Here is a 27,201-nt window from a genome sequence, read left to right on the forward strand (position 1 = left end):
AAGAGTGTTGCTCAGCCCTATATGGAGATGGGCCATCTATTGTAATAAATTAGTCTGATTATTTTAGAAGATCTGTATTTGGAAGTAGAGGGTGTGTTTCTCAGACCAATGAGGTGGGAGGAGGGGAGCAAAATCCCAAGGTGCATGTACAGCATCACCCTTTGCTGTAACTCCTTTTTTGGATTGTCACTTTACGAGATGGCTACATGACGACGTTAGGACATTTCAGAGACTATTTTAGCACCCTCCTTTATAGAGCAGTTTCAGGCACCATGTATATCCAACACTTATCAATCTGGTATGTTTGAGCATTGGAAATCTCTTGCATTTAGTGTTTTGGTGCAATATGTCAGCAATGCCAGTAAGTGGGAGTAGTCATTTTTTGAGTTTTGCATTTTATGTTCTAGTAAATGTTTGGTAACAAACTTGGATGTCTCTTATGAACACTTTTGTTGTTTGCGTGTTGTGATCGCTTAAGGTCATTGAGATGACATGAAAGTCTTCTTGCATGGTGTGAAATCATTGCAAGACAACTGCAGCTGTCCTCATTTGTTCACAAAGGCAAGGTCACTGTCCTATGCATTGTCGCCGAGATTCCCATCTACTGTAAGCATAACCCTAGGCCCCATCTTGTTGACGTGGCATTGTCTACTTTTTATCCTTGAGGACAAATATAAACCTGTGAAATTCTTATTGGATTCCTTCTCCTGTGGCCCTCACCATGTGACATTGTAATAGCTGCAACCTTTTCATGTAAATATTTCCAGGCCACAAATGGAAGAACACAAGTCACCTTCCTCAAGCAACTCATGTTGGGGGACTCAAAATCAAATAAAATTGTATTTATCACATGCTTCGTAAACAACAGGTGTGGACTAACAGTGAAATACTTACTTACATGAGTTGTAAACAAAACTTACACCCAGGGCGTCATACATAAGTTTGAAATAAAGTTTTTTATTTATTTTACAAATAATGATTTAGTGCTCCTTCAAGAAAAAATGTGTCCAACAGGCCAGATACTCGTAAAGCTTTCACTTTCAAAGACAATATCACATTTAAATGTTGGAAAATAGCCTTTTATAGTTTTACCCTCTTATTTATTAGCATCTTTCGTGTAAATTATGGATCAACTCAGTCTTAATACAATTCTATTCTCACAAAAACATTTAATTCTATTCCACTCTCTCCCTTTAAATTTCCATTAGACTAAGTGGATATCTGATAAGGTGCTGAGACAAGGGGCATGGGGTCTTAGATTTGTAAGTGCCACACTGTTAAAGATCAAGATAGCTGTCAGGGCATCATGTACAATATGGGGAAAGTCAAGCTGTTAAGGTGATGATGTAGGGGTGACATAGCTGGAAAGTGTGTTACCTCCTTCAAGACCTGTGCATTATAGTATACTGGAGGCCTTTAGACTCTTTCAACTTCACACCTTGTGCCTCACTTCAGCCTTGAGGTTCTGCAATAGCTTCCAAAGCTGAACATACCATCTCCTGCCCTTCAATGACTTGCTACGGGTCCCATTCCCAGCTGTTGTGTGTTTGTGTGGAGGGGAGAAGGGGTGGCTGTGTCCTCCACTGCCGTCTCAGTGTGTGTGGTGTGGGGCCTGGTGGCTGGGTATGTGTGTGTGTGTATGTGTGTGTGTGTGTGTGTGTGTACTTGAACACATGAACTCACCTTAACCTATTCTCCTGTCATCCTTTTTCTCCATAGAATGACAGACTGCCAGTCCATCTCCATGGCTCCCCCAGGCTGAGACCATCTCTTTCCTCACCAAGGCACGTGGGCTCCCTGACAGGGAGTGAGTGAATGAGGTAGGCTAGTAATGCAGGAGCAGTCTCCAAAAACATTCCTCTAGCAAGATAATCAGCACTGACCAAGGTAAGTCATAATGACATTATCTGTAACTCATACATAACTGTCAGTATGTGGTATTCAATGTGTAGGTGCAGTGATTTCATCTTTTAAGAAATAAGTGTGGCTATTATTATCAAATTGGAAATTAGTGAGTGACATGGTCTGTATCCCAAAGACGGAACGAAAAGCCTTTATTTTACAGGACCTTACTCCCATTTCGTTTTGGTATAGATAATTTGTTGTGAGTTCTGATAACCAGTAGTGGCATTAGAAGCCAGTAAAGAGGTGGATAATAGTTCAGTTTATTTTCTACCTTCCCCAAGTGGACAAAATTGGAAGTACAGGGAGAACTGCAGCCCAGGAGGTCACTTCACAGTCCCTGTACTTTCACCCTGTAGGAAGGGTAACAGATGAAATATGACCTTCTTTTTGTTCAAGTATTAGTTATTATTTTTTAAAGATTTTTTATTGAAGGTAAGTATAACACTTTTCAAAACTATACTGAACAAGAATATAAACGGGTGGGTACAGCCCACCCAGTGGGGAGCCAGGCCCAGCCAACCAGAATGAGTTTTCTCCAAACAAAAGGGCTTTATTACAGACGGAAATACTCCTCCGTTTTATCAGCTGTTCGGGTAGCTGGTTTCAGATGATCCCGCAGGTGAAGAAGCCGGATGTGGAGGTCCTGGGCTGGTGTGGTTACACCTGGTCTGTGGTTGTGGAGGTCCTGGGCTGGTGTGGTTACATGTGGTCTGTGGTTGTGAGGCCAGTTGGACATACTACCAAATTCTCTAAAACGATGTTGGAGGTGGCTTATGGTAGAGAAATTAACATCAAATGATCTGTCAACAGCTCTGGTGGACATTCCTGCAATCAGCATACCAATGGTACGCTCCTTCAAAACTTGAGACATCTGTAGCATTGTGTTGTGTGACACAAGTACACATTTTAGGGTTGCCTTTTATTGTACCCAGCACAAGGTGCAGCTGTGTATTTATCATGCTGTTTAATCAGTTTCTTGATATGCCACACCTGTTAGGTGGATGGAATTTCTTGACAAAGGAGAAACGCTCTCTAATATGAATGTAAACAAGTTTGTGCACAAAATTTCAGAGAAATACGCTTTTTGTGCGTATGGAACATTTCTGGGACATTTTATTTCAGCTCTTGAAACATGGGACCAATGCTTTACATGTTGTGTTTGTATTTTTGTTCAGTATATTTCATGTAAAATAAATTGTATATGAATTATCAAAACATTTACTACCATGAAAGTCCTTAAAATATGGTTAAACATACACGCAGAACCAAGGCTACTATAAAATAATCAATTACTTAACAGCTTTCCAAAATACAGGATATTCATCAGAACTGCTCTGTGATGTAGTGATATTATCCTGTGATTACATTATTGGTGGATTATTAAACAAACTAATTGGTCAATTAAACTTTTGCAGTTCACCGTCAATAAACCCAAGTTATTGAATACCAAAACTGTTTTCAGTGAGAAGTTAGGGCTGGTCAAAAGCCAAAAAAGCCAGGAAATGTAAATAAGCATCACAGCACAACCTCACCCATGCAATACCAAGGTTTTCCAGCACACAGCTGTGATACTTGCTACATTAAAGTGTAGAATACTACTACTAAACTATTAGAGTAGGGGTATTCAAATCCATCCTTCCCTGGAGGTCTGCTTGTTTTATGTTGTACCTGATAATTAATTGTATATATTTTTTTCTTTAAAGTTGAGGATCTGGCTATGAAGTCCAGATTTGAATTAGAATATACTAGAGCATACTACATAAAGAAGAAATATTAAATTAATAGACATGCATAATAAGTTTAAAGGTCCAATGCAGACATTTTTATATCGCAATATCAAGTCATTTCTGGGTAACAGTTAATGTAACGCTTTTCTTCCGTTGAAGGAGAGGACCAAAGCTCAGCGTGGTTAGTGTTCATCTTATTTAATAATAAATTCAAACTGAACACTTCAAGTTACAAAAACAACAAATGTGTTAACCGAAAACAGTACCGTGGTGGTGTAAAACACAGACACGGAAACAATCACCCAAAATAACACAGTGAAACCCAGGCTACCTAAGTCTGATTCTCAATCAGAGACAACTAACGACACCTGCCTCTGATTGAGAACCATACAAGGCCGAACACAGAAAAACAACCTAGACACACAAAACATAGAATGCCCACCCAGCTCACGTCCTGACCAACACTAAAACAAGGAAAACACAAAAGAACTATGGTCAGAATGTGACAGTGAAACACCTTTTGATTGTTTTCAATTAAAATGGTCAAAAATAGACAAATAAAGCTTCTTAGAAAATAGTAATTTAAAGCAAGAATTTAGCTAGGACTGTCTGGGAATGGTCTGAGTGGGAAGGGGAAAACTGAAAACTAGCTGTTATTGGCAGAGGTTTGGAACTCCCTTTCTTATTGGTCTATCAACTAATTTACTGTTGCCAATGTCAACAGGCAGGCCAAAACTCCATCCCACCAATACACACTGACATTTCAGCTCTTACACTAAAAGGGCATAATAATTGTAACAATTGTACAGTATAATTCCAACCTCATAGTGTGGAAATATATATAAAACACAGGAAAATATAGTTTTTGACTGCACTGGGATTGAAGAGTAAATACTATTACTGTGAGTAGTGTAGGCCTGTAGGATTTGCATCTTCAAATCAAATTTTATTGGTCACATACACATGGTTAGCAGATGTTAATGCGAGTGTAGCGAAAAGCTTGTGCTTCTAGTTCCGACCGTGCAGTAATATCTAACAAGTAATCTAACAATTTCATAACAACTACCTTATACACACAAGTGTAAAGGAATGATTAAGAAAATGTACATATAAATATATGGATGGCCGAAACGGCATAGGCAAGATGCAGTAGATGGTATAGAGTACAGTATTTACATATGAGATGAGTAATGTAGGGTATGTAAACATTGTTTAAAGTGACTAGTGATACATTTATTACATCCAATTTTTAATGATTAATGTGGCTAGAGATTTGAGTCTGTATGTTGGCAGCAGCCACTCAATGTTAGTGATGGCTGTTTAACAGTCTGATGGCCTTGAGATAGAAACTGTTTTGCAGTCTCTCGGTCCCAGCTTTGATGCACCTGTACTGATCTCGCCTTCTGGATGATAGCGGGGTGAACAGGCAGTGGCTCGGGTGGTTGTTGTCCTTGATTATCTTTTTGGCCTTCCTGTGACATCAGGTGGTGGAGGTGTCCTGGAGGGCAGGTAGTTTCAAATCAAATCAAATTTTATTTGTCACATACACATGGTTAGTAGATGTTAATGCGAGTGTAGCGAAATGCTTGTGCTTCTAGTTCCGACAATGCCGTAATAACCAACAAGTAATCTAACTAACAATTCCAAAACTACTGTCTTATACACAGTGTAAGGGGATAAAGAATATGTACATAAGGATATATGAATGAGTGATGGTACAGAGCAGCATAGGCAAGATACAGTAGATGGTATCGAGTACAGTATATACATATGAGATGAGTATGTAAACAAAGTGGCATAGTTAAAGTGGCTAGTGATACATGTATTACATAAGGATGCAGTCGATGATATAGGGTACAGTATATACGTATGCATATGAGATGAATAATGTTTGGGTAAGTAACATTATATAAGGTAGCATTGTTTAAAGTGGCTAGTGATATATTTACATCATTTCCCATCAATTCCCATTATTAAAGTGGCTGGAGTTGAGTCAGTGTCAGTGTGTTGGCAGCAGCCACTCAATGTTAGTGGTGGCTGTTTAACAGTCTGATGGCCTTGAGATAGAAGCTGTTTTTCAGTCTCTCGGTCCCAGCTTTGATGCACCTGTACTGACCTCGCCTTCTGGATGATAGCGGGGTGAACAGGCAGTGGCTCGGGTGGTTGATGTCCTTGATGATCTTTATGGCCTTCCTGTAACATCGGGTGGAGTAGGTGTCCTGGAGGGCAGGTAGTTTGCCCCGGTGATGCGTTGTGCAGACCTCACTACCCTCTGGAGAGCCTTACGGTTGTGGGCGGAGCAGTTGCCGTACCAGGCGGTGATACAGCCCGCCAGGATGCTCTCGATTGTGCATCTGTAGAAGTTTGTGAGTGCTTTTGGTGACAAGCCAAATTTCTTCAGCCTGCTGAGGTTGAAGAGGCGCTACTGCGCCTTCTTCACCACGCTGTCTGTATGGGTGTACCATTTCTGTTTATCCATGATGTGTACGCCGAGGTACTTTAAAAGTTTCCACCTTCTCTACTACTGTCCCGTCAATGTGGATAGGGGGGTCTCCGTATGCTGTTTCCTGAAGTCCATGATCATCTCATTTGTTTTGTTGACGTTGAGTGTGAGGTTATTTTCCTGACACCACACTCCGAGGGCCCTCACCTCCTCCCTCTAGGCCGTCTTGTCGTCGTTGGTAATTAAGCCTACCTCTGTAGTGTTGTCTGCAAACTTGATGATTGAGTTGGAGGTGTGCATGGCCACGCAGTCATGGGTGAACAGGGAGTACAGGAGAGGGCTGAGAATGCACCCTTGTGGGGCCCCAATGTTGAGGTTCAGTGGGGTTGAGATGTTGTTTCCTACCCTCACCACCTGGGGGCGGCCCGTCAGAAAGTCCAGGACCCAGTTGCACAGGGCGGGGTCGAGACCCAGGGTCTCGAGCTTAATGACGAGTTTGGAGGGTAGAAAGCATTGTTTCAGCTAGAAAGCATTGTTTAACGACTTATTACCAAAAAAAACGTTAAACAATGATATTACTCATTATAGTTACATTTTAATTAGCGTCTTTCAAAGGTGTAATGAAGAAATTAATAGAGAAGCATCAACAGAAGCAGAATACAGGTATGGTTGTGATTGAATTATAACCCTTAATATAGGAGGTGTCTTTAATAATGGGAGTGTAGCTGTTGCTGTCACTCAAGTTGCTGGTTTGTGTGGTGTTGTTTTGGTTCACTATATTTAAGCCAAATCTCTAATTTTCATGTAAATGGCATGTTATAGAAGGGTCCAGACATTTTTTTTTCGATTTCACTTGGTTTCGAGAAACTTACCACTGTGCTGCGCAGGCTACTGGGAGAAACAGCACAGCTGGTAGGAGAAATCGCTCCATTCGCACAAAATCGCACAAAATGGAATATTACGTTGCTGAGTGCTTTTCTCTGATTGAGATGGACAGATTCTGAGGTACATTGATATCTGAGATAAATAAAGCAATTTAAGATCATTACTAATAATAATTACTGCAATGTTCGTCCTTGAACGAAAGCATCACTAAAGGTGAATGGAGGGAATGTATTCATTATTTCAAGTTTACTATAACGAGTGCATGCTTGTCAAGGCCATAGAGAGTAAACATTTCTGAGAAGCATTCACTTGGAGAACCAGCTGGTGCGTGTGATTGAACCGTAGTTGAGGATGGGAATGCGGATGCTATGCTTGAGGGCAGGAGGCTACAACAGCAAGCAAATAGTTAAGTTTTAGGTCAGGGGTCAATAGCTGCGTTGCCACCTTTTAGCACCATCTAAAAGGAGGGACTGCTCCAAAGTAAGTCGTTGAAGCCTTAGAAAGGGAAAGGGGGATACCTAGTCAGTTGTACAACTGAATGCCTTCAACTGAAATGTGTCTTCCGCATTTAACCCAACCCCTCTGAATCAGAGAGGTGTGGGGAACATCCACGTTTACTGCCTTGTTCAGGGGCAGAACGACAGATTTTTACCTTGTCAGTTCGGGGATTCGATCCAGGAACCTTTCGGTGACTGGCCCAACGCTCTAACCACTAAAAGACCTATTCACTGAGTAAATGTGGTTGTTTAAAAACAAAAACAACTTGGTCTTGTAATGTACGAAAAAGAGACTGTAGTTTCAATGGGACCCCTGCTTAAATAAAGGTTCAATGAGGTCCCTTGCCTTGTTTGAACCTACTGTAAGAATGTCTTAATATATCTTAAGTCATTAATGGTGCTGTCTAAAGTGTTCACGCAACCGTAGTATGCGGCTTAGGGAATTGGGAACAGCCCCCAGCTGTTCAGACCAGACTCGTCTTCCAATCAATCTGCCTTACCACACACACTAGTCACACTCTGTTGCAGCGCTCCGTAACTTCATGCTTGTGTGGCCTTATTCATCTGTGCTTCCCTTATTGAAGGAGCAAGATGGCCTGCTGCCCCACTCTCACCTTTCTTTTAATGAATATGTCTGATCTGATTCCATTCCTGTAGGTGCAGCTCCACTGAGGACCGGAATTCTTATTGAAATCCTTATCATGAGGTGGGTCAACTTTACAAATCCTGTATTAGCCTGTTAATATGGTTAGTAATACATCATGTGTGTTATTCCCTTTTTTGCTCATAAAGAAGGCGCTATACATGTTATCCGACATTAACATTTTTATGGAATTCTGGGTGGGGTTAATTCGGATTGCTTTGGCTGGACTGACAGAATTATTAAAGTACCTTTTTCCATTACTTCCATGCTTCTCTCTACTAGTGTTACAGTGTATACTGGTAGCACGGTAATATCACGGTACCAAAACGTCATGATACTTCAAACATTGCAGAATACCTTAGTACCGTTTCATATTTTTCAGCCCTACCGATCTAAAGAACATGCCTGGCACCTTTTATAAAATATTTACAAAGTCAGTTTTGTTTATAAATTCTGTTGAATTTAAGCAATAGCCACTAGTCCCCCGCACATTGACTCGGTACCGGTAACCCCTGTATATAGCCTCGCTATTGTTATTTTACGGCTGCTCTTTAATTATTTGCTACTTTTATTTCTTATTTTTTGACTTATCTGTTTTTTACTTAGCACATGTTTTTCTCAAAACTGCATTATTGGTTAAGGGCATTTAATTATTTATTGGTTAAGTAAGTATTTCATTGTAAGGGCCACACCTGTTGTATTCGGCGCATGTGACAAATACCATTTTATTTGATGGTCTCTTGTATGCGCAGGTCGCATTCCCTACCAGCCCTCACTCACCTGCTTCTCTCCACTCCTCGTGCGCATTTATTCCTCCGTCAGTTAAAAAAATATTGACTTTAGCAGCGGGGATGCAGACCCAGACCCTGCTGAGTCTTCTGCTGTTAGATTTGTACATGTGTTACATTGGAGCAGCGTGCAAAGCAAGCAATGTTGATACATTGTATAATTTCATCGCCTGTTTTAACCAAGAGCACAGGCCAATCTGAGTAGACTTTGCAAGTTCACTGTCGTGCAACCTCTGAGTGTCAGAGAAGGACAATGGAGCACTGCTTCACAACAGTCATGCTTCCATGGCTTGTTTCTAGTCTAAACGGTTAAAGAAATATGACCCATATGACAAAAATATGCCCCATAATAGCGGAGATGACTTTTAAAAGTCTAGCGGCATTTGCACACATTTATGAACATTTCACAAACCATGTTGCGGGCCGTTTTAAACTAATCCCGGGTAGATAATTATGGGCTTAATAACAAACAACGTTGTTCAGTCATGTTACCTAGCTAACAACCTGGTAACTTGTTGGTTGACACAGGAAGAAAGGAAAAGTGTCTGCTAGTCATGAGATGTGCTTCAAAGGTAGGATTCATATACAGTGCATTTGGAAAGTATTCAGACCCCTTGACTTTTTTACCCAAAAAATTACATTACAGCCTTATTCTCAAATTGATTAAATACATTATTTTACTCATTAATCTACACACAATACCCCATAATGACAATGCAAAAAAAGGATTTTAGACAACAGAAATGCCTTATTTACATAAGTATTCAGACCCTTTGCTATGAAACTCGGTTGATTTGATCAATTGATCATCCTTGAGATGTTTCTACAACTTGAAAGGCACACACCTGTCTATATAAGGTCCCACAGTTGAAAGTGCATGTCAGAGCAAAAACCAAACCATGAGGTCGAAGGAATTGTCCGTAGAGCTCTGACACAGATCTGGGGTAGGGTACGAAAAAATGTCTGCAGTATTGAAGGTCCCCAAGAACGCAGTGACCTCCATCATTCTTACATGGAAGAAGTTTGGAACCACCAAAATTCTTCCTAGAGCTGGGCGCCCGGCCAAACTGAGCAATCGGGGGAGAAGGGTTTTGGTCAGGGAGGTGACCAAGAAACCGATTGTCACTCTGACAGAGCTCCAGAGTTCCTCTGTGGAGATGGGAGAACCTTCCGGAAGGACAACCATCTCTGCAGCACTACACCAACCAGGCCTTTATAGTAGAATGGCCAGGCGGAAGCCACTCTTCAGTAAAAGGTACATGACAGCCTGCTTGGAGTTTGTCAAAAGGCACCTAAAGGACTCTCAGACCATGAAAAACAAGATTCTCTGGTCTGATGAAACCAAAATTGAACTCTTTGGCCTGAATGCCAAGTGTCACGTCTGGAGGAAACGTGTCACCATCCCAAAGGTGAAGCATGGTGGTGGCAGAATCATGCTTTGGGGGTGTTTTTCAGCGGCAGGGACTGGGAGACTAGTCAGGATTGAGGGAAAGCTGAATGGAGCAAAGTACACAGAGATCATTGATGAAAACCTGCTCCGGAGCGGTGCGAAGGTTCACCTTCCAACAGGACAACGCAGAAGTGGCTTCAGGATGTCCTTGAGTGGCCCAGCCAGAGCCCGGACTTGAACCCGAACGTACATCTCTGGAGAGACCTGAAAATAGTTGTGCAGCGACGCTCTCCATCCAACCTGACAGAGCTTAAGAGGATCTGCAGAGAAGAATTGGAGAAACTCCCCAAATACAGGTGTGCCAAGCTTGTAGCCCAAGAAGACTTGAGGCTGTAATCGCTGCCAAAAGAGCTTCAACAAAGTACTAAGTAAAGGATCTGAATACTTATGTAAATGTTATATTTTAATACGATTGCAAAAACGTATAGAAATCTGGTTTTCCTCTGTCTTTATGGGGTATTGTGTGTAGATTGAGGGGGAAAAGAATATGGAATCCATTTTAGAATAAGGCTGTAACGTAACAAAATGTGGAAAAGATCAAGGGGTCTGAATACTTTACGAATGCACTATAGGCCTAATGTAAGCCTAAACAAAATAACAATTATAAATATATACATTTGTTTCTTGTGCTCCTTAAATTCTGTTTGTTGCTTAATGTTTTAAAAGTTTGGAGTTGAGTAATGTCATTGTTGTGTGTGTGGGAGAGAGAGAGTGGTGTGGGTGTTTGAGAGGGAGGGAGGGAGGGAGACAGAGAGTGGTGTGTGTTTGGGAGGGAGGGAGAGAGAGAGAGAGAGAGTGGTGTGTGTTTGTGTTTATGAGAGGGAGGGAGGAAGAGAGAGAGAGTGGTGTGTGTTTTATAAGAGGGAGAGAGAGAGAGTGGTATGTGTGTTTATAAGAGGGAGAGAGAGAGAGTGGTGTGTGTGTTTATGAGAGGGAGGGAGGGAGGGAGAGAGAGTGGTGTGTGTGTGTTTATGAGAGGGAGGGAGAGAGAGAGTGGTGTGTGTGTTTATGGGGGGGGGGGGGGTGTAAGGTAAGGAGGGAAAGTGTGTGTCTGAAGAGAAAATAAGCTTTCATGCAATTTTCCCTTACTGACAATGACATGCAGATCATGATGCATATATATTCATTCCTCCAGCCAAATGTTTTTTTATTTGTTTTTTTTTACCTTTAATTAAATAGGCAAGTCAGATGAGGACAAATTGTTATTTACAATGACGGCCTACCCCGCCCTAACCCGGATGACGCTGGGCCAATTGTGCGCCGCCCTATGGGACTCCTAATCACGGCCGGATGAGATTCAGCCTGGATCACAGGTAGGCCTTTGCAAATATGAGCAAATCAGCCATTCTATGCAGCATTCTATTACACAGTGAACAGTGGGAAGTTAAATTCAATGTGTTGTATTGAGTAGAAGTGTGAATTTCAGTGACAGATTTTTTGAGAACGGGAACAAGTGTCAGGGGACGTAGCCAACAGGATGCTAAGCCACCGATCTTTGGTGATTTTATGTTGTGTAAATTCACTTGCCACATAATTGTCGCTGTGTTGATTTCTTTCAAGAGAAAATCAACAAACGCCTTTGTCAGTAGATAAAGATAGTCCATGGATGTAATGTTGGGTCACATGCAAATATGATCTAATATTAATCAAATTGTCATGAAACCTCATAAATCCTAAGTTTTAGGCAAACAAAATACATTGTTCATCGGTGTGGGTAGTAGTTTCACTTTCTGTCTAATTAGGTATTTTCTGAACAATGTACCTGTCCATTTAGGGCAGTTCCCAACCTTTTTCGATTACTGTACGACAAACTGAATTTTGCTCTGCCAGAATACCACTGAAGTACCCTCTCCTGCATTTGACCAGTAGGCCTATGGTCTCATGAGTCTTCCCAAGTACCCACCGTGGATAGGCTAAGTACCCCCAGGGGTCCTTAGTACCCCTGGTTGGAAGCCACTGATTTAGGGGACACAATTTGGCCCAGGAGCACCACCAGAGATGTTTGTCTATTTTCCTGATTCTCTGTGGGGTCCCCTAAATCTCAGTATATTCTATGAAAACCAGTGTTTACTTAATTTTGTTAAATAACAGTTGATTTCATGCTAATAAAATGTCTAGAATTCCTGTTTGTAATAGAAACAAGCAAAACACAGAAGGCCTATTTTAAATTGACTTTATTCTTTATTCTGCTCATGTTGCATGGAGAATATAGAAAACTAAAGCACTACAGTCAGGAGATTTTCAGTAAGGTCCATCCAAGAGCTTCACTCTTCATCATGACATTTCTGTGACAGAAGATGGATAAAGGTTCAAATTGAATTAACTATCGTGAACACTAAAAACATTCTTAGAATATTCTGTGGGTCATCAACTATAAATTAAACAATGGGGCACCTTGTTTGAGTTTACAGAGTACACTACAAACATCATGCATTACACAAACTGTTTACTAGTAAATTAAAGATTTTACAAAAATAATTAAAGAAGCAATGATGTCTAGTGTTTATCTAAGTAAATGTCTAGTATTTATAAGTAAATAAAAATGCGTTGCTTGCCATCACAGTAAGTCACCACTTAAACCAATAAATATGATGCTTTTGAAAAAACATTTTTTAACCCATGACAGAAAATATTATTCAAATGTATAGAATATAATAGAATAACACTTTATAGGTAGTTGTATGGTTATTGGACATCAAATACTTACAAAGATATTGATGTTGGGGTCGTCGTCATACATGACAAATGAAAACCAATATAATTATTTTGATGGAAAGAACTGACCTGGGAGCCAACATCACAACTCTTGACCTCACTCTTCCTCCTTTCCTTTCTGTGATGGAGAAGATGGATTGATTATGAGAAAATGTTTTATACTGCCATTTATACTGTGACCTCTGGTTGAAATTTTACAGTTGGGAACTTCAACAGGTGTAGTTACTTAGTAACAATTTAACAAATAATTAATGTATTACTTATTTTCTTCAGGAATCAATGGGTGAATATAGAGAATTGAAATGACCATTAAACAGAGTCCCAGATCCCAGACTTTAGCATTGAAGCTATTTAAGGTTGAGGATTTTGCCATACATTACAAATGGGAATCTGCTTAATTATAACCATTACAGCTATGTACATTGAAACAGCAACTTCACTGACCTTGGAGCCGGAATCACGACTCTTGGCTCTCATCTTGTTAACCTGAGACTCAGCAATATCAGCCCTCTCCTCTGCCTCATCCAGTTCATGCTGAATCTTGCGGAACTTGCCCAAACTGGAATTGGCTTGTTCCTCCTGTGAATAATGTTAAATATGAATGTTAAAAATCCTGTGAATAATGTTAAGTTTCTTGCAAACAACAATTTGAGAATTACAGATGTATTAGTTGGATGATGGAACATTTTCTACTTACAGCCTCCTCTGAAGTTCTCTTGTAGGATTTGACCTTCAGCTGCAGTTTGTCCACCAGGTCCTGAAGACGGGACAAATTCTTACGGTCTTCCTCAGTCTGTACCCAAAAAGAAAGGAAAAAAATGTAATTTGTGTGTCTTGCATTTGATTCTTAGCATGTTAATAATGCACTGTCAAATTAAAATATGTGATGTACCTGGTAGGTGAGCTCCTTGATGCGTCTCTCATATTTACGGACACCTTTCACAGCATCACTGCTCCTCCTTTGCTCCATTTCCACTTCACTCTCTAGCTCCCTCACCTAGAAAGAAATTATGAATGTTAACACATTAATTCAATTTACGTTGTTAGTTACCACTGCTTTTAATATTAAAGCTAGAAATATGACTATAAATATGAAAAAATGATTTAGAATTAATAGAAGATTATGTAGCTGGGCCTCAGACACTTACTCTGGACTCCAGCTTCTGGATCTGCTTCTTGCCACCTTTCATGGCAATTTGTTCAGCTTCATCCAGGCGGTGCTGCAGGTCCTTGATGGTCTGCTCCATGTTCTTTTTCATGCGCTCCAGATGAGAACTGGTGTCCTGCTCCTTCTTCAGCTCCTCTGCCATCATGGCAGCATCAGTAATGGCCTTTTTGGCCTTTTCCTCAGCATTTCTGCACTCCTGCACAGCCTCCTCCACTTCATTCTGAAGCTGGGATGTGTCACCCTCTAGCTTCTTCTTCTGGCTCAACAGGCTGGTGTTCTACACATATATATGACAAATTCCTTTTAATATAACCTCAGCAAATCTCAAATCGCAGACATTTTAAGGAGAACACGAATTGTTATCTATTACCGTCTTACCTGTGAGTGCAGCAGCTGAACTCTCTCACTAACATCCAGCAGTTCCTGCTCAGCCAGTTTGCGGCCTCTCTCAGTCTGCTCCACCATGGCTCTCAGCTCATCCAGTTCAGCCTGCATCAGGTTGTTGCGTCTCTCTACAATAGCAATGTTCTCCTTCAGATCATCATTGCCACGAAGAGCATCATCCAGCTGCATTTGAGAATCCTGTAGAGAGAATTTATGATTTTACTATATTTTGTTTCACAGTGTGGTTTGGCTTTTTGTGAAGGCACAATCAATGTTTTTAATTCACAATGTTGTGGAGGTGTTACCTTCAGATGGGAATGAAGACCCTTAAGTTGCTTCTGGGCCTCTGCTGCCTGCCTGTTGGCCTGGCTGAGCTGGATCTCCATCTCATTGAGATCTCCCTCCATCTTCTTCTTCAGCCTGAGAGCTTCATTCCTGCTGCGAGTCTCTGACTCCAGGGAGCTTTGCAGGGTATCCACCACTCTCTGCTGGTTCCTCTTATTCATCTCCATCTCCTCATCCTTCTCCACCAGCTTCCGTTCAATGTCAGCTTTGACCTGATTGAACTCCAGCTGTGCTCTCATGATCTTGCCCTCCTCATGCTCTAGGGAGCCCTATGAGAACACAGCCACCCATAGTTTAGAAGATTTTACAATTCAATTCTGAAACTTTCACTATCTGTAAATGTTTTCTTACCTCAGCTTCCTCTAAAGCAGACTGTATCTCAGCCTTCTCCTGCTCCAGCTGTTTACGGATTTTCTCCAGCTCATGGATGCTCTTTCCTCCCTCACCAAGTTGCTCAGTCAGGTCAGAAATTTCCTCTGTGGAAAAATATAATTTTACATCAGAATCTTTTTGTGACAACTAGTAGGGTTGGGCTGTATCTAGATGTTCATGCTGGGGTATACGGTATTACCGTTATTGCATATTTATTTGGCACATCTTAGATAGTTACATTTACAGTATTGAAAATCATACCATCGGTATTTCAAAATGACCCGGTATACGATACATATGAAAAAACACCCAAGCCTAATAACTACAATATTTTTGTGATCTCTATAACCTATCAATCTTTAATTAACTAAGTTATATAGGCAATAATGCACATTCTCTGACCTTGAAGGTTCTTGTTCTCTCTCTTCATCGTCTCTAGATGATCCAGAGATTCCTCATAGGAGTTCTTGAGTTTGAAGAGTTCAGTGCTGAGAGATCTGGCCTCTTTCTGGGAGCTCTCTAGCTCAGTCTGAGACTCTTCAAACTTCTGCTTCCACTCAGCCAGGACCTGGACACGTAAGTGGTTTCAATACAGTATATGATTAGGATAAGAGGTACTTTATTGTCCATTAACTTACAGAAGAACGATGCTCACAACCTAAGCCCCCGAGAAAACACGGGCAGAATGCAATGGGTCAGCCGCAGTGCAACTCCCCTGGAGCAATTATAGGGGTGAAGTGCCTTGCTCGAGGGTATGTAGGATGATGACAGCAACCTTCTGGTTGTCGGCGAATTCAACGCCAGATTTTCTCATCTGAGCTGGGATTCAAGGCCTGCTTCTCTAACCACTAGTCTACATGCTGTCCCTATTATGTACTATAATCAATCAAATGTATTTATAAAGCCCTTCTTACATCAGCTGATATCTCAAAGTGCTGTACAGAAATCCAGCCTAAAACCCCAAACAGCAAGCAATGCAGGTGTAAGAAGCAGGGTGGCTAGGAAAAACTCCCTAGAAAGGCCAGAACATAGGAAGAAACCTAGAGAGGAACCAGGCTATGAGGGGTGGCCAGTCCTCTTCTGGCTGTGCCGGGTGGAGATTATAACAGAACATTGCCAAGATGTTCAAATGTTCATAGATGACCAACAGGGTTAAATAATAATCACAGTGGTAATGAAGACTAATAGGAAGGCTAATTGGACTTGTCTACAATTAATTTTCTACCTTGTCGAAGTTCCTTTGCTTTTTGTCCAGAGCGGCAGCAGATGCATTGGATCTCTCCACATCCACCATGAGATCTTCAATCTCATTCTGGAGTCTGTGTTTAGTCTTCTCCAGGGAGGAGCATTTAGCATTAACAGCTTCCACAGCCTCCTCTGCATCCTGCAGACGCTGAGCCAGCTTTTTCCTGGATTGACATAGATGAGAAACATTTAAGACATCTGCCTTTTTTCTGTCTGATATTTAATGGTTCTATATCAGGTAATCTATGTATCATTCATCATGTACTTTTGTGGGTCACTAATTCAGCCAAGGTTGAATGGCCTTAAATGTAAGACAGAAACCTTGCTTTTTTTTGTAAGCTTCAATATTGCAAATAGATTGTGGCTTCTATCAATGTAATTGTCTGCATACTTTCCAATCCCCCATAAATCTTTTTTTTTTAAGATATATTATTTAATGTATATATTTTTTAAATATGTGTTTGTTTATTATTTTCCCCCAACCCTACCATCCCTCCCCTAATTGGAGTAAACTAATGGACGACAACAACAACACTTAGGCTCCTACTTCCATCTTATATATACATTTTACAGACACAGTATATTTTACATTAGTTATGTTTTGTTTGTTTTCAGTCCCATCTTTCAGCTACCCTCAACCCCACCCATCTATCTCTGAACACCATACAGTTGTGAAGTTTCACAAAAGTTTTGAACCTTTCTTTCTATTCTCTTAGTTTCTACAGATTTTAAATTAAAAATAACAATTTTTGCTAAGTGTGTTATTATTTTATTGATCGATTTGACTATGACTTTTCAGATGACCCAGTAGTGCTATTTGCAGAGTTAACCAGGTAAATGTTGCAATCCTTCAGCCATTCCTGAATCTGTATCCCCCATATATATAACATTCTATTGGTTACAATACTTTTGTATAATAATTTAAATTAAGCGTCCTTACTTTGCATCTTCAAGCTCCTCGGTCTTCTGGATGGCATCAGTTTCATACTTGGTTCTCCACTGAGCCACTTCAGCATTAGCCTTGGACATGCCACGCTGCAGCTCAGACTTGGCCTCCTGCTCCTCCTCATACTGCTCCCTCAGCAGGTCTGAGTCATGGCGAGCAGACTGCACTGCATGGGCAAGTGCGTTCTTTGCCTGGTAAGGACATTTTTGTAAAGAATCAAATTATGTCGGAGGTTAAATGAAGTTGATTATTGACACTGCATTTTTAGTATAAATACCTTGACTTCCTCCTCTAGTTGTCTCTTGAGGTCTTCAATCTGTTGAACGTTGGACTGCTTACCTCTGGTCAGTTGGGAGACCAGAGAGTCCTTCTCCTCCAGCTGTCTGGCAAGTTCACCTGTTTTAATGCAATTCTAATTATTTCAAATTATATTACTTATTTGGTTATTTGTTGTTGCTGTTCATGTGAATGTCCAGATTATTTGTTAATATACCATTCTCAGTTTGAAGCTTTGCTTTCTGCATGGTGAAATCATTGATGGATCGCTGTCCTTCCTCAGCTTTCGTCCTGTATTCACTCATCTGGTCCTCGAGAGTGCGGCACATTTTCTCCAAGTTTGTCTAAAAACAGATTTGTTTTTTGAATGACAGAACACCATCACTAGATTGCATCATTTAAAACATGTGCAGATAACACGTTTTGATTGCTTAGTGATACCACATACTTTAGACTTGACAATCTGCTCCATGTTGGAGACCACATCGTCCAACTCCAGCCTGAGCTCACTCTTCTCCTTCTCCAGCTTCTGCTTCACTCTCTGAAGGTTGTCAATCTGCTCTCCCAGGTCAGCCACACTGTCAGCATTTTTCTTCCTCAGAGTGGCAGCTGTAGCCTCATGCTGCAGAGTAGCCTCTTCAAGGTCTCTGCGCACCTTCTGAAACTCAGACTCCCTTTTCTTGTTCATCTCAATCTGGGCAGCAGTGGCTCCACCTGCTTCCTCCAGCCTCTCACTGATCTCTTCCAGCTCTCTGGACAAGTCTGCCCTCTGTTTCTCCACCTTGGCACGGGCAGCTCTCTCAGCCTCAAGCTCTTCCTCCAGCTCTTCAATGCGGGCCTGAAATGGTTGGAATTGAAATGTTTTGGTAAGAACAGAACATAAACAAGTGTAACACAATGACTTTTCAACAATACTATTAAAATACCTGCAGCTCCTTCAGTTTCTTCTGAAGTTGGGCACTCATGGCCTGCTCATCCTCAATCTTGCTGATGAGTTGGCTCGTCTCAAAATCCTTCCTGATAAGTAAAGCACACATTTTAGACCTTTCTGTAAAGGAATTATTCATTAGATTTTGTGGGTTGTGATCTTACTTCTTCATCCTCTCCTCCAGTTGCTGCTTGTCGTTCTCCAGGTCCATTAGGCTCTCCTGGGTCAACTTCAAGTCTCCTTCCAGCTTTCTTTTGGCTCTCTCAAGGTCCATCCTCACCTTCTTTTCTTGCTCCAGAGACCCTTCAAGCTGATAAAGGATATATTAAACAATATTGTGCTGTAGGCTATTTTAGGATATTACTTATTTTGTTGTAATTTTTTATGAATTCATATTTAATACTCACATCATCAACTTGCTGTTCCAGTTTGGCTTTGGCCTTGGTCAGCGTGTTGACCTTGTCCTCCTCACTCTGCAGGTCATCCAACGTTTGCTGATGAGCCTCCTGCAGAGCCTTCTTCTCCTTGGTCAGCTTGGCAATGATTTCATCCAGAGCTGCCATCTCTTCAGTCAGGTTTTTAACCTAAGGAAACAATGTCGTTACGTTTTCATCCAAAACAATCAATTGGAGTTTTAACAATACAATAATGAAGAACAACTTTTACCTTGTTCTCTGTGGCATGCTTTTCCTTCTCCACTTTAGCCAGAGTGAGCTCCAGATCATCAATGTCCTTCTTGAGTTCTGAGCACTCATCTTCCAGCTTCCTTTTCTTAGCAGTCAGCTCTGAATTCATCTCCTCCTCATCCTCCAGTCTTTCTGTCAGCTCTTTGGATTTGGCCTCAAGCTGGATTTTGCTCTTGATCAGACCCTCACATCTTTCTTCAGCATCACCAATAGTGTCTTCTGACTGTCAATGTGTCAATATATTGTAAGTATCAAATTCTCCAAAGCTCAGAAGTCTGGTGGCAAAATATTTGGAGACTCCGCTGATTGTACATACCTATTTAGCAAATCATGTCTCCTCTTTCTCTGTTTTTACATTTCTCTAGTTCGCTAAGGCAATTCTGACAAAGGATGTGAGCGCAGAAAAGTAACTGTGGTGCAGTTAAAGTTACTCACAGTTTGGACAGCAATCTGCAGGTCATTCTTCTCTTGGATAAGGGAGACCATCTTCTCTTCCAGCTCCTTTCTACGGGCTTCACTTTTAGCATAAGCCTCTTTAAGCTTCAGGAATTCTTCCTTCATGTTCGCCATCTCCTTCTCAGTCTCTGCTGACTTCAGCAGAGGTTTAATCTTAAAGAACATCTTCATCCAGGGCCAATTCTTGACACCCATGAAGGCACGAATGTTCCATTGGATCACAAGCAAGGCGTCCCTGTGAAATGGAACAGAAGTAGCTTTTTATACACCCTTTTCCACCTCCACCATATTGTCTGCAGAAGTTTTATCTACTCTTATTCCAACCTGCGGTCAACAATTTTCTGGAACTCAATTCTGGCAAGTAGACCACGTGATCGGGCCTGCATTCCAGTGATGATAAGAGCGAGACGGTCATCTCTCATCTCCTCAAGGGTACCCAGGAGACCAGCCTTGAAGAACACCTAATGATAAACCAAGGCCATACTTTGGTGCATGGATTGTCTTGTATTTGTACGATTGTATTTTTCTGCCAGTTGACCATAAATAACTTGAATGTGGTATCTCCCAGATTTACAAAACGTAGTAGTTTAGAAGGCTAATTTCTTGCCTCTGTGAAAATGGCACAAATTTGACCACAAGTTGGCCTTGTCATGTGCAATTGATTTTACAACTTCTGTCCCAGCATGACCGAGAGTGAAAAAAAATGTGCAGAAAGTCTATCTCTAACAGTATGGCCACAATGCTTTTGATATCTTATGTAAAGCCAGATATGGATCTACTACATGGTAAATATTTGCATTTCTTGACTTGATCCATTTCCCCTAGAGACAGATGATATGTAGAAAGCATGCTCAGTGGTATATCATCAGTTATTTCAACAGGCATTTATCAGGTAAACCTAGTGGTAATATACTGCTTGGACCCCGTAATTGCTGCTGGTCCAACAGGTCTAATTGCTTTTCATCTATTTAGGGAACGTACCTTAGTGTGTCCTAATCTGTACTGGGTGTGGTCAATGTCCAGAGAGCCTAGCAGTTTTTCTGCTGCCTTCATGTTGTCAATGAACTGACCCTCAGGGATAGCATTTGGATTGAGGATGCGGTATCTGAATTTAAATCAGAAAGCAATTATCTTCAAAAATGGAACACCTGAATAGGTAAACAGTTGAATTTATTTTGGACAGGAAATGCATAATGATTTGTACCTTTGTTTGAAGTCAGCATACAGGATCCTGTTGGGGAAGCCCTTTCTGCAGATCCTGATGCCTTCCAGCACACCGTTACAGCGCAGCTGGTGCATGACCAGAGGATTCTCCATGGCCCCAGGAGTCTTGGTCTCGTTGGGGATGAGGCAACGCACAAAGTGGGGGTGAGTAGACCTCAAGTTGGTCATGAGTTTACCCAAGTTCTCCTGTAAGTATGACAAATGTAGAATTTTCCATAAATGACTCCCAGTACCTCACGAGTCATAACGGCATTTAATGCTATCATGCCAATCCACAACAAACTGACATGTCAAATTTAGCACAAATATAATACATTTGTTATTTTTTGCCATTTGAAAACATCAGAAGTATATTGATTTAAAGTCAGATCTACCCTGTGCAATGCAGACACAGTCTGGAAGGAAGAGCCTTTCTTCTTCTTTCCTCCAGCCGCTTTTTCTTCAGGTGCTGTATGATAATGACATCAATTAAATATATTATTGTCATGTACATTTGTATTTATTTCTGTGGTTTGTAGTCTTTGCCGATAAAAACACATAGTACCTCCTTCTGCACCAGCATAGCTCACAAAGAGGTTGGCCAGGAACTTAAGACTTGACTTCTGGAACAGTCCGACCACAGTCTCATTCAGCGGGTCCTTGTTCTTCACCAGCCAGTTACCAATGTTGTAGTCAACAATGCCAGCATAGTGAACCAGGGAGAAATGTGCCTCTGGTCTACCCTTAATAATCCTAGGCTTCTGGAAGCATGCATTTTTGCCCAGATGGTTCTCATACAGCTTAGCTTTGAATGTAGAATCACTGGCCTTGGGGAACATGCACTCCTCTTCAAGGATGGACATGATACCCATGGGCTGAAAGGGAAAAATGAATTAAAATAAATGAATACTAAGGCAAAATCATAAATATGAGAATAATTTGTTGTTGAAGCACATTTATAAAGATTGCCCATGTAATGTTTGAAATCTCAAAAGATTCAATCATATAAATTAAACTACTGCGAAACTGAAGACACCAACCCTTTCAATGAGGTCAATGCAGGCAGCCAAGTCCATGCCGAAGTCAATGAACTCCCAGACGATGCCCTCTTTCTTATACTCTTCCTGCTCCAGCACAAACATGTGGTGGTTGAAGAACTGTTGCAGCTTCTCATTAGTGAAGTTGATGCACAGCTGCTCAAAAGTGTTGAACTGAAATAGAAGTTTACAGTTACTTCAGCTGTAATGTTTCAGATGAATGGTTTTTTGACGTGTCCTATTTATAAAATGTACATCAAACACTCACATCAAAGATCTCAAAGCCGGCAATGTCCAGCACACCAATGTAGTGCTGGCGAGCGTTCTTTGTGTCCAGTGTAAGATTGATTCTTATCACCATCCAGAGGAACATGTTCTCATAAATTTTCTTTGCCAGTGCACCAATGGAGTAGTAAACCTACAAAATGTTGAGAAAATAATTTACCAAAACATAGACTCCACATATACGCATAGGGACAGTTTCCCAGACACATATCAGGCCTTGGACTAAAAGGCATCGTCAATGAGGAATCACAGGCATGAACATATTAGCAACTCTAGACAGAAGTTTTATGCTCAAAATTATTATCTCCTGGAAATGTAAAACTTTTTTGAGACTCACCTGGTCGACACTCTGACCTTTGGTGACCCACTCATTTCCTACTTTGACTCTTGGGTGACACAGCCCCTTGACCAGGTCAGCAGAGTTCAGGCCCATCAGATATGCAGCTTTGTCAATATCTGGAAAGGCAAAGTTTTATGGTTGGAGGAGGCACTCTGATTGTCAGATTTTTCAAATATTATGTTAAAGTGAGAGGTATTTAATCAGTGCTCACCCTCAGTGCCATCTGCCTCTGCTTGCTCCTCCCGCTGCTTATTCTTGAACTTCAGGTTGCCGTAGTGCATGATGGCCCCAGTCAGCTTATAAATGCCATTAATCTCTTCTTGGGAGAATCCAAGCACATTAAAGGCATCCTAGTTTCGAAATAAAAGCAATTTTTTTGTATTGGAAAAAGAGTTGGATATAAGTGGAATAAATCAAAATCAAATCACATTTTATTTGTTCACATGCCCTGAATACAACAGGTGTAGACCTTGCTGTGAAATGCTTACTTCCAAGCACATACAGTGTTCATGAACATATTTTACTCACATCAGTAGCCATTAGCTCATCTGCATCATTAATGGAAGTTACAGCAATCTCTCCTTGGGAGATGAAGGCGTAGTCATAGGGATTGCTGGTGATGAGTAGCATCTCTGAAAATAATCGAACAGCACAGTTTGATTTGTGTTCAGGCTGTGGTATAGGCCATAACATAATATAGTGTAAGGCCCCCCCCCCCCCCCCCTACCGACCAGGGCGCACCCAACAGTTTGAGAACCGCTGGTCTAAGATCCCTCCCAATGTCATTTTAGAAAAAGGCTCAGTGTCGTTGTCCTCACAAGGATTTTGTTAAACAAAATCTCTTTCTCTGAGCAATTGAATTAGTATAAAATGTATATAATAAAACAAATGTAGCTAAGTATTTGTATTACAGTATTTGTTTTGCTCATCTTTATCATGGGATCCAATAAATCTGTACCCCACTGTAATCAGTAGTTCTCAGTTGAATTCAGAATTAGACCTTAAGCCTGCTCAGTAGTGTTTGATGATGTAATACTCACCCAGCAGTTCTGGTTTCTTTTGGGACAGGATCTGGTAGAAGATGTGATAATCTCTCTCAGCCTTGAGCTGGAAAGTTACACGTGACTTCTCCAGTAGATCTGATCAGTATGGAAAAGTGCTTTTGGTATTAATGTTTTTCCTGTCAAAGAGACCTTCAATTCTGAGCAATTATACTATTGTACTCACAAGTCTCAATGTCAGCAGACGAAAGCTTCCCAGTGACTCCAAAATGAATTCGGATGAATTTACCCTGTAAGTTATTGTCAAAAGCAGAAATGAATGAGCACACCAGATCTGGGTTCAAGTAGTAGTTGTTTTCTTTTTGAATAGGTGTGCTTGATTGAGCTTGCGTGGTGTAGTGGAACTGATGGAATAGTCTCAAAAGTTTAAATCACACCTTTCACACTCTAGGCAGACTCGATCAAACACAAAGTATTTGAAAGAAACAACAAATAGTATTTAAACCCAGGTCTGTTGCACACATACAGTCCCAAAGGGAAGATTAGCTGATGGACCCGAGGAAGATTAGCTGACGTCATGACATCAACTAATGGGGATCCTAATAAAATTATTATCCTTGTAAAATTCAAACCGAGAAGATAACAGATAAGATTCAAATATAGGATAAGATTTGAATGGTCTTTTGACTGCAAACAAAGACCAAACTTACGAATCGAGAGGAGTTGTCATTCCTGATGGTCTTGGCATTACCAAAAGCCTCCAGGGCAGGATTGGCCTGGATGATTTGATCCTCCAGTGTCCCCTAGAAACCAACATCCATACAGTGTGAAAATGCTGCAATGAACACCAATACTACATTAATAAAATTTGATTTTGTCAACATATGCTCATCCAGCCATGAAGAATGTTTCATTTGGGATTGATAATGATGAACATTTGCATTCTATTGACCTTTTTTTCTTCTGCAGCGCTCTTCTTTCCGCCGACAGCAGCAATGCTGGCAAAATACTGGATGACCCTCTTGGTGTTCACAGTCTTTCCAGCACCGGATTCTCCGCTGGGATTGAAATACAAATGTTGATGTCTCAGAATTGATCTTAATCATAAATAGCCTCAAATCAATATAACCTTTGGTTGATGTACTTACGTGATAAGAACAGACTGATTTTCCCTGTCTGTTGAAAGAGAAGTATCAGTAAATGTATCATTACACAAAAATGATTTGATATGCCAATGTAGATGAAAAGGAAAAGTGATATTTTACCTGACAACATGTACTGGTAGGCATTGTCAGAGATGGAGAAGATGTGAGGAGGAGCTTCTGTCCTCTTCTTGCCTCTGTATGCATTGACAACAGACTGATCGTACACTGGCAGCCACTTGTAGGGGTTGACAGTGACACAGAACAGCCCTGAGTAGGTCTGTGGAAGACGAGGGAGATGCAGATTTAGTTTCATTCATTTGAATGAATGTTTGATTTAATGGAGATATTAGCAGTCAGGCTTGACTTACGTAGATCATCCAGGCTGCGTAACGCTCTTTGAGGTTAAACAGCACAGCAGGCTCGTGCAGGAAGGTGAACATCGCCATGTCCTCAATTTTATCAAACTTTGGCGGGTTCTGGGGGTGAACGTCATCCTCCTTCACAGTAACAGTCTGAAAGATGGGCAAATTAAATGATATTGTTTTCAAAGTGAAGAGGTATTCACTTTTGACACAAATCCTATCTTGATTTTTCACAAATTATCAATTGACATGTAATGCCTGATTTGCATAAAAGTTAAAGATCTCAAGTCAGGATTCTGCTCATTGTTATCTCTTGTGAGAAGAATGTTTATAGTCAACAGTAAAGCGCATAACTCAATTCAGTTTATAACTAACTGTTCATCAATCATAGAGTTATCCTAGCAGAAAATGTATTATCTTGTGATTTTCTCCAGGTCATATATTTTCAGAAATGCTTTTCCCCAAAATATTTACCTTTCCAAACTCAGTATCAACGGTGACTTTAGCCCCATCTCTGCTGGTGATTGTGGCCTTGACATACTCAACCTCAGGGTCTGGCACATAGCACTCTCTCTTTATGTCAAAGGGTCTAGTCTGGCATTCCATACGCTCCTTGTCTGACTTACGCAGATAGGAAGCTGCGCCCCCAAACTCTGCCATCAACGCGTCCCCCATTCTTAAATCTGTGCAGACAGAAAAAGAGCATTGGACACATACATATGTATATATTACACACAGTACCAGGTTTGAGTTGGAATAATATAATGTATTTGTTGTAGATATGTATGTATTTGTGTATATATTATTAGGTTACATTTACTAAACTATAGATTTACATGTGGCTGTCTTCTCACTGTTGCCAAGGTGTGTTGTATGCTAGGATTCTCATAACAAACTGTTCTCAAACTTAAAGCTGCAATATGTCACTTTTTGGGCGACCCAACCAAATTAACATAGAAATATGTGTTATAGATATGTCATGATCATTGAAAGCAAGGCTAGGAAGCTGTTCTATATGCACTATTTCTATGCTTCCCGTTCTTAAGTTTTGTTTTTGTGTATTTTACTTTCAGTTTTCTACAGCTTCAAAAAGCTGAAAATATAAAGTTATTTTACATCGTTTTAGATAGTACAATGATTCTCTACACTATACTTGTAAATTAGCCTTAATACTTAAATTATTATTATTTTAAAGACCTAAATCAATTGAAATATTAGTATCACTGTATGTATATACTGTTTATGTGAGTAGTATTCTGTAGCATGGCAGACCAATAGAACCTTTAAATAATAGCTTTAAAAAATGGTGTCGTGTCAGAACACCGGTGGGCTACCAGATTTAGAACCCTAGATTGATAAGACTATCTGAACAATATGAAGGTCAGCAAACCAATAACACACTGAAAATAAACCAAAACATGTGAGGTTCACACCAGACCAAAAGTAGCCAGGTCCACTGTAGCTCAAATCTACAGCTTGTGTTAGTGATGACACTGACTACATGTAATTACTATACGGAAAGACGTATTATGCATCATATACAAGTTGACTAGATTGATGAGTACAGACCAAAATAAAAAATGGCATTAGAATAAGAATTTGGAAAACTGTCAATAGTTTTCATGAAACACATTAAACCACTAGGAGGCATGTAGTAGAACCCCTACTTTAGAGGATTATGATTCTTACCTGTTGTTGGTCACACCCTGGATACGTTGGAAAGGATCTCTACTGAGAATGAAATAGACTAATATAAAGACCAATATCAATCAACTTGCCAGTTTAAATGTGGTAATGACAATTGTTTGGTCCTGTGATGATTATCTTTGCCCTCCTCGGCAGACTGCCTCTATATGCTTACCTTCAGGATGTCCAGTGCCTTGTGTCTCCCCTGGTCTGTCTCCCCTGGTCTCCATCACTCTTTATAGAGTGTTGATCAGCCCTATATGGAGATGGGCCATGTCAGGAC

General features: G+C 40.7%; 1 protein-coding gene and 1 long non-coding RNA gene across 2 annotated transcripts; one reads left to right on the forward strand and one right to left on the reverse strand.

Moving 5' to 3' along the window:
• Nucleotides 1-7,908: 7,908 nt before the first annotated feature.
• LOC115104848 (uncharacterized) lies at nt 7,909-14,046 on the forward strand. Its single transcript, XR_010460447.1, has 2 exons — nt 7,909-8,163; nt 11,518-14,046. It is a non-coding gene; the product is annotated as an uncharacterized LOC115104848 (long non-coding RNA).
• LOC115104846 (myosin-7-like) lies at nt 12,496-27,158 on the reverse strand. The gene is made up of 40 exons (XM_029626174.2): nt 27,094-27,158; nt 26,922-26,963; nt 25,707-25,915; nt 25,239-25,382; nt 24,991-25,147; nt 24,874-24,901; nt 24,678-24,783; nt 24,436-24,528; nt 23,952-24,015; nt 23,765-23,863; nt 23,253-23,356; nt 22,936-23,074; nt 22,722-22,840; nt 22,368-22,517; nt 22,103-22,273; nt 21,628-21,937; nt 21,458-21,531; nt 21,064-21,269; nt 20,841-20,964; nt 20,184-20,320; nt 19,839-20,094; nt 19,384-19,626; nt 19,125-19,301; nt 18,882-19,027; nt 18,716-18,806; nt 18,238-18,627; nt 18,007-18,133; nt 17,791-17,909; nt 17,508-17,704; nt 16,548-16,731; nt 15,725-15,890; nt 15,302-15,426; nt 14,911-15,219; nt 14,600-14,803; nt 14,202-14,498; nt 13,946-14,050; nt 13,751-13,846; nt 13,498-13,632; nt 13,123-13,171; nt 12,496-12,623 (listed from the first exon to the last, which is right to left on the reverse strand). Exons 3-39 carry the CDS (start codon nt 25,905-25,907, stop codon nt 13,151-13,153), a joined length of 5,814 nt encoding a protein of 1,937 aa, XP_029482034.1. The 5' UTR covers nt 25,908-25,915; nt 26,922-26,963; nt 27,094-27,158; the 3' UTR covers nt 12,496-12,623; nt 13,123-13,150.
• Between the last annotated feature and the right edge of the window lie 43 nt (nt 27,159-27,201).

The sequence above is a fragment of the Oncorhynchus nerka genome, linkage group LG22 (assembly GCF_034236695.1).
Source record: "Oncorhynchus nerka isolate Pitt River linkage group LG22, Oner_Uvic_2.0, whole genome shotgun sequence".
In the NCBI taxonomy this organism is placed as follows: Eukaryota; Metazoa; Chordata; class Actinopteri; order Salmoniformes; family Salmonidae; genus Oncorhynchus; species Oncorhynchus nerka.